At 35.9% G+C, this 8456-nt stretch overlaps 1 protein-coding gene across 3 annotated transcripts in view; it reads right to left on the bottom strand.

The window, feature by feature from the left end:
* Positions 536-8456, bottom strand: part of IBTK (inhibitor of Bruton tyrosine kinase) — a 97211-nt gene continuing 89290 nt past the window's right edge. For 2 of the 3 annotated variants that reach the window (XM_005659413.3, XM_013992804.2), the window contains 3 exons: positions 3784-3855; positions 3257-3389; positions 737-1974 (listed from right to left, as the gene is read on the bottom strand). In XM_005659413.3, coding sequence (XP_005659470.1) covers positions 1843-1974; positions 3257-3389; positions 3784-3855 — 337 coding nt within the window. In that variant the 3' untranslated portion in view covers positions 737-1842. Of the gene's footprint in view, positions 1975-3256; positions 3390-3783; positions 3856-8456 lie in introns of all 3 variants that reach the window. The other variant, XM_001924870.6, reaches the window with a different exon arrangement.

Below are 8456 nucleotides of genomic sequence, written 5' to 3'. Positions count from 1 at the left end.
TCCGTCTTAAAAACCTTCTATCCCATTGATCTCTTAATTGCCCATTTCTAGATGCTATTAAGACTTTCTTAAAATTATGGGATTAAAGGTGAGTTATTATAACAGAATAATGTTAGGGAGAAAACCTGTCACTTCCTGGGCTTTTTGGTCACAGCATATCAAGTTGTTATTTTCATGGAATCATTTATGAATTAGTTTATAGCAGTGCTTATCTTTCATTTTACTAGCAAAAAAGAATTTGTTTTTAACCCAAATGAAATTCTGTATAATATATAAACCGGGCCATAAAGTACCACTGCTCTGAATGAGGTTCGTAAAGACCTAAAACTGTACAGACCTGGTCAGCTCCAGCTCCTCCTTCACATCCGACCTACTAGAGGCCCTTAAAGGGTGCTTTCCAGAGAGTGTGGAGTACGCCATGAAAATCATCACTTTATAGCATCTCCGAATATTAAAGATGCCAATATGCATAGAAGAATCAAAGTTTCAAGTGAAATAGAAGATCTCTTTAGAGCAATATCAATAAAACATAAAATTCATTGTTTGCAATTTACTCAAACATACATAATATAAAACTTTTCACAGGTGGATTTTAGGAAAACTGCCCTTTTTTAGGCATCTGAATGGATAGAGCATCAAGTTCAATAAAATACAGGCTACAATATATGACAGAATCATTAGGAATTCCTCCTATAATATATATCAGTATAGTTTAAGATAGCAAACACATTACCAGTGAAGTGATCAACATTAGTTTTTATTGCACATTTGCTTACAAGTCTGCTGCTCTGGGTGGAGCTAAACCTCCTGTTGGGTTAATTTCAGCCTATTTTTATCAACCTAATTATAGCAGTAATTTGCCCCTTTCCCCTAGGCTTATTATGTCCCAGAAAAATTAGCCTTCCCAAATTGTCTAGGAGCACAAATTTAACATTTGTTTTTAAAATCTTTAAACATTCAAAAACAACCCAAACAGCATACTGTAAAGAAAATAATGTCTATTCCTATAACCCAGGCTCAAAGTATTTGATTATGTAACATTGTAAAGGTAACTATAAACCAAAATTCTTGCAGATTTTTCAGTTCTTGGATGTATAATGAAGTATTTATTATAAAAGCCTAATTGTGAAAGAATTTTTCCAAGTGTTAAAGTTTTCTAAAAGGTCTCCTCATCCCAACCAATAACAAACCCCATAGTAACTCCAAATCTCACAAAGGAACTATTATCTTAGACTCTTCCTTTCTTTCTACCACATTCTACAGTTCAATGCAAAATGGAGAATGTGCTGTTCAAGCTGAAATAATATGACATTCAAGCAGTTCAGGTTTTAAATACCCAGAACACCCAATGCCTGATCAAAAGACACATGAATGGAGACATAACTACTGCAGCAAACACAAAATTTTGACCATTAATGAATCAGAAGTAATGGCTGATGCTCCTAATTTAAGTTCATCGGTATTACACTAAAAAAAGACAGCTATTTGGCAAAAATCTTCTAAATTACTTATCCCAAATTCTCAAATGAAATTATCTTTAATGCATCACTCTTAAATTTTATACTTCAATCACTCATGTTTTCCTTTTAAGACTATTCAGAATAAATAGTTCTATTTAAACTTAATCTACTAAGTTTTTCCTCTCACACATCTTTACATAGTTACTAAAATCACAATTCTGAGGAATTTCTTTTTAATCATATAAACATTATATGCTCAAAATGCAGTAAAGAAATTAGACCCTTTCTTATTCTATCTAGAATGCTGTTACCAATCTTCTGCCACAGCATTTATTTATAACAATCACAATTTATGAAAAATGTATCTCAAGTCCATGGTGAACTAGCATCCGTGCTTATTCCACATAGGTACTGCCAGTGGTCCCTGTGGTGTCCTTTCAACAATGACAAACTCATCAGGGTTGCCAAATGCCTCATAGAAAACCAGTAAATCTTGAATCGCACGCTCCTCAATCTGAAAGGAGGAAGGGGGAAAAAAAGAAAATTTGCTTTACTCTTTCAATAACAAATTAAGCAGGATTCTATCAGCCTTCCAATTTCCTCTTGTGGAACTACCACTTTCTAGGCATACAATACAGCAGAATTACATATCCTACTATCCCCTCGGCACTTGGAGAGTTGAGGCCTAAATAGATTAATCAGATAGCCACCTGCCCTTTATTTTAATCTGGAGCAGAAGGAAAAAGAAACTGAAGACAGCTGTTGGAATCCATTCAATCCAATAGCTCTTTCTGTGAGATATTTTTTGTTATTGTACCAGTCATCTAATTCTTTAAGCTCTTTAGGGCAACTAAGAGTGTTATTTGCTTCCTAAACCCAGCTCTCTGGTTTTCAGCTATGTCAGTGGAATCTTCGTATCTCTCAAATAAATTCTCTTTTCCTTAAGTTAGCCTGAGTGTGTGTCTGTGGCTTACAACCTTAGAGCTCTTACTGAACCCAAGAACTAGACAATGCCAAGTTCTCTGTGGGTCACTTTCAACAACTAAAAGAGTCAAAAGCATCACCAGTAGGAAAACAAAACAAAACAAAACTAGTTCTAGCACAATTTATCAGTTCTAAATTAGTTATCCTGAATTACAATTCAGTTAATACTTGCTGATGCTCCAGTTTACTCTTGTACTGCATTTACATGTTAAATGTGATAAATATATGCACCTCTGCAAAGAAAACAACAATTTTCCTTCTTTCTTTTTCTTTTTTTTGGCCACAGCACACATGCAGCATCTTAATTCCCAGACCAGGACTGAACCCAGGCCACAGCGGTGAAAGTGCCGAGTCTTAACCATAGACCAGCAGGTAACTCCCCATTCCCCTAATTTCCATGGGGTTAATTTCTTCCTTTTCTGTTTTTGCTTAAATGTCACTACCCCCAGAAAGGTGGCCACACATTCCACTCCAGACCATCCTCCTCTGTTCCCCCACCAGTCCTGCCTACCAAGCAGGGCTGAGTCAAGGACTAGGGTAAGCTGTTGGCCCAGTTAAAAGTCCAGTGAAAAAGAAAAATAGCAAGAACTATCATTATCAATCCAAACTTAGGTCCACTCACCCACACACAGTGAAGCCAAACTACTGATACCAGGTTGTGGTGAAGAAGTGTAGTGTTAACTGCAGAGCACCAAGCAAGGAGCCAAAGAAGCTAGTGCTTAAAACACTAGAATTCCCAGGATTTTAGGACCTCAGGATGAAATGTAGTATAGTTCCTACCCAAAATAAACCCAAACAAGCATGTTATTTACCTGAATCAAAGCCAAGGGTTTTTCTCGACTTCTGATAAGGGCTGCTTCCTGCTGTAGCTCTTCTTCCACAATAGATGCGAAAGTGACTGGGGCTGCTGTGGAAGGAGCAGTCACTGAAGAAGAGAGCCAGGGACTGAAATAGTAAAAATGAATTTTCATTCATCTTGCACATTTTGCACACAAAAATCTCCCCGAAATACTCTTCATGTTACATTTTTTCCTTAGTGACCTACAACATAAAGGGACCTAGAAACTTTTGCATTTCACTTAGAGAATGACAAGGTGAGAAACAGAAGGAGAATTAGTATTTTATTTGGATCAGAGCTATAGAGAAAACTTTGGAAATATCAAAAAGTAGAATGGAGCAAAGCAATATAACTAAACAGAAAGGTAATTCAAACTGTGGAGCAAGGAGTATTCCAATACATTCTATTCAGTATCATACTAGTCCCAGTTTCTTAACATTCTCTCTCAGGGCTAAGCGTCAGTTTAGCTTTGAGGTCCCAAAGCTAATCAATTAACCTTACTTGGGACTGTCTAGAAGTGGTACATCTGAAAAACGGTTGCCTTCTGGTCCTGGGGAACCATGAGTAGAGCATCTGCAAAACATGCCAAAAGTGGAGATTAAAGCTTCTAGTAACACTAGTAAAATCACTCATTAATAGAAGTGTCAAGGAGGTACTGCAAGGCCCTGGTTCAGCAGATTAACTAATATACATAGTCAGACTTATCTTTAACATCATTAAATAACAACAAAAAAGTCAAGAGGTAGTTATAAAATCTTGTGTATAAAATACCGCAGGGGAAGATCTTAGAAGAAATGGACTATTTTTTCTAATAATTGTCATACATAGCCATTTATTGTAATCAATCATACACGAGGAAATAGACAAGTCTGTAAAGAATGTTTTACATTAACATTTTATAAATAAAAGTGACAAATTAGTACTAGGTCTCAAAATATATAGAAACTAGATAAATAGCAGCTGAACTGTATAACTAATACATAGTCTAAATTTTGTGAACAATAAAAATATAGTAGAGACTTTGAAACTGTAGGGATTACAGATAGGACAGAAATTTAAGGCATAATATGCCTTCTAGGAACTCACAAAAAGATGAGGAAACAACATATAAAATGACATAATACAACAGAAATGAACTTAAACGTATCTAACAAAGTTCTACTGACAGTATGGACTACAAAAATAAAAAAGATTTGGTCATTAAGAAGATCTCATGGCAAAGACAATAAAAGGGTTTACAGGATTGGGGAAGAAGCATTCCTGTAAAGAAAAAAATTAACAAAGGAACTATAGAGAGTAGCCTAACTGTGGAATTTTAGCCTTAGAAAGATAGCCAGAAATTACTTAGATTAATCCAATGCCCTCTTTCAGCAATAAGCAAATTTAGGTCTAGCTGGGTTTCACAACAGAAAAGTCAAACAGAAGGTGAAGAAATAGGGCCTAAAATATTGATTTCTTGACTCATTTATGCACATTTACTGGCTATGTATCAGTTTTTGTTGTTGTTGTTTTTGGTCTTTTTAGGGCTGCACCCACGGCTTATGGATATTCCCAGGCTAGGGGTCCAATCGGAGCTGTAGCCGCCTACACCACAGCCACAGCAACCTGGGATCCGAGCTGTCTGTGACCTACACCACAGCTCATGGCAGCGCAGGATCCTTAACCCACTGAGAGAGGCCAGGAATCAAACCCCCATCCTCATGGATGCTAGTCGGGTTCGTTAACTGCTGAGCCACAACAGGAACTCCTCTATCAGTATTATGGTACTGAAAATCAGGCTGTTTAAAACTCAGTCCCCTCCACTCAAAAAACTCTTATTGAGTTTTTTAAAAGGTATTTAAGCAATGATAAAGCAGCATGAGCGTATAGGAATAATTTGAGAGTATACCAACATGTACCAAGAGTACATGAACAACATTTATACCAACAATATGCCAGGTACTCAGGACTTGGACAAATTAATGTATCATGGGAGAGGGTTGGCTTCACTGAGGAAACGGCATGAAAGCTGAGGAGAGTGGCACTGAGACAGGGCTTTGGTCATACAAATACATGGATGGTTAAAGATTTTGTTGGCTTCAATAAACAGAATGATTTGATTAAAAGTATGGAAGATATTAAAAAGGGAAATAAAGTTAAAATGTACAAAATGCACTAAGAACTAGACATTCCTGCTGTGGCACAGCAGAAACAAATCCAACTACTATCCATGAGGATGTGGGTTGGATCCCTGCCCTTGCTCAGTGGGTTGGGGAGGCAGCGTTGCCATGAGCGTGGTGTAGGATGCAGATGTGGCTTGGATCCCACATGTTGCTGTGGTATAGGCTGGCAGCTGCAGCTCTGATTCGACCCCTAGCCTGGGAACCTCCATATGCCATGGGTGCGGCCCTAAAAAGCCAAAAAAAAAAAGCACTAAGAACTAAAATATTTAAACCTGATGTATATATGTGTAAACAAATTTACTGTAAGTGTTTTCACATACATTATCCCAATTAATTTTTGTAGTACTCTGTGAAGAAAGCATATATTATTTCTATTACACTGATCAGGAAACTAATATTCAAAGAAGATTAGATAATTTGCCTGATTTGCAAAGTGAGTAAATGCTAAAGACAGAACTCAAATCAAGGCCTTTTCTTTTTTTTTTTTTTAATTTTTTAAATAATTTTTTTTATATTCCCACTGTACAGCAAGGGGGTCAGGTTATCCTTACATGTATACATTACAGTTACATTTTTTCCCCCACCCTTTCTTCTGTTGCAACATGAGTATCTAGACAAAGTTCTCAAAGCTATTCAGCAGGATCTCCTTGTATATCTATTCTAAGTTGTGTCCTGATAAGCCCAAGCTCCCCATCCCTCCCACTCCCTCCCCCTCCCATCAGGCAGCCACAAGTCTCTTCTCCAAGTCCATGATTTTCTTTTCTGAGGACAAATCCAGGCCTTTTCACTCAGAGTACAGAGTACCTTTCTTACAAAGCTACCTTTATTTCTCCTCTCCCCTGCAGTCTATAGACTACAGTCCATTACAAACGTCTTCTCATTCTTCAAGGACTGGCTCAAATATCACCTTGTCTTGTGTGCACTGGTGGCACAGTGGTGAACACAGCTGCCTCCCAAACATCACCTCCTCTCTGCTCTCAGACCATGTCAATTACTGCTTTAGACCTTCACACGTGGTATTTGTACTGTTTACACATCTGTGTCTTAACTGCTAGACTAGTCTCTCAAGGTACAGGACTTTTCTTTCATCTTTGTATCTCAATGTCCAGCAGAACACCCGGAATATATAGTTGTTTGTAAAAAACTAGAAAATAAATAACTGAAGCAGAAAGCCAAAGGGTTTTAAGCATGGGATGGAATAAAAGCAGAGGTTTTTTTTTTTTTTTTTTTGAAGTTCCTTATTGTTTTGAATTACTGATAACTTGTTTATTCTAGATGTAGGTACTGAAATACAAACTGAAATGAAAATAGGTAGGTAACAGGCTCTTAGTTTTAATGAAGTTCTATGACTTGAAACTTACTGGATACCTGACCACTGATATCCAAAAAAGAAGTCTCCAGGATGAAGTAAAAGAAAACTTCTGACCAGAAGAAAAATAAAGCCAAGGAGATGAACTAGAAGGTTGTTGGGTTAAACTTGTTATGAGATGATGAAAATCTAAACTAGAATGACTGTAAACTAAATGGAAATATGCTACATTCTGATAATTACCTTAGACAGACTAAATGCAAAATCCCCTTGGTTAAGTTCCTTGAAAAATTCTTAAGTCAATTAAGACTGGAGACTAGAGGCATTTTAGGACAATAAAGTATAACACAGAGTAATGAAAACATAACTTAACTGGTGCTCAAAAATCATCCTTGGGGCTTAGGGATCAGCTTGTGTTTTGCACTTTCAAAGAAATGTGAAAATAATGTAAAACCAATTATTTGTTAAGTAAGAAGCAGTAACTACAAGCCCCATCTTTAAAAATATGTCATTGGTTAACAGAATTAAATATAAGGACTATAATAACCTACATAGGTTCTGTTAAAGTTAAGCAATCAGAGCTTAGGTAAAAAACTTTATGTAACATTTTATAGTTTACAGAGTACTTTCATATAAATTATATGACATGAACCTTTGTAATAAACCTATATGGTAGGCATTACTGTTCTCAATTCAGAAAGGTTCACAGAAGGCTACTGGTAAACATCAGACTAAAACTCAAATCTGTTTCATAAGATTATAACGCTACAATTCCATAAATGACTTTCAATGGAGAAAATCATCAATTATAAATTTACTCAAACAACTTGAAATCTATCAAAATTTCATCTTAGAATGAAGCAAACCAGTTAAAACAGAGCTATGATTAAATATAAAATGCCTAAGCTTTCAGATAAAAAATAATAACATTATGAAGCTTTAGGTATTTGCAACATAGAAAAAGACATCCCAATAGATAATCTGTATAAAATTTAGCCTTCTAAGAAACAACATAAAATGGCTGGCTAAAATCTTTCAAAGACTTTTGTTCAAAGTGAGGAACATTAATCTTGCCAAATTTAGACTTTAAGAGAACAACTAAATTACTTCTTGCTTATACAATTGACATTTTTAAAAAGAACTACGCATTATCCCAATTACAAAGGTTTTTATAAAAAATGGGAGCTGATATGATTTTGTCTCACACATAGTTTTTCTTACTAATTAGAAACACAAGTTCACATTTTCTGCCCAGAATTACATAAGGGGGTATTTCAGTGAAAGGAAAATGAAAGAAAACACATTAAAATGGAAAAGAACAGGAGTAACAATAAACAAACAGAAACTGCATAAATTTCTCTTTTCACATCAGTAAGTAACATTGCCATTCTTGGATATCCCTAATATTAGAGGGGGAAAAAAAATCACATTTTCTACAATTAAAACAAAAATGTGTTATTTGTGGAATTTCCTGAGAGGAATTTCCTCTCTCCCTACTATCCTGATTCCCTAAAGAATAATAAGCATTCCTGTCTTCCTGCTTTAATTCCCACTATTTTCTCTATTTGTCTCTCCTCTCTTCTTTTAATGATCCCGTCCTATGTTAGAATAAGCATTCCTATCTTCCTGCTTTAATTCCCACTATTTCTCCATTTGTTCTCCTCTCTGCTTTTAATGATCTCATTCTATGTTCAAAAGCTTGT

This window comes from Sus scrofa, chromosome 1 (genome assembly GCF_000003025.6).
Source record: "Sus scrofa isolate TJ Tabasco breed Duroc chromosome 1, Sscrofa11.1, whole genome shotgun sequence".
In the NCBI taxonomy this organism is placed as follows: Eukaryota; Metazoa; Chordata; class Mammalia; order Artiodactyla; family Suidae; genus Sus; species Sus scrofa.
The sequence above is the reverse complement of the archived record's forward strand: the minus strand, read 5'-3'. Positions and strand labels throughout refer to the sequence as shown.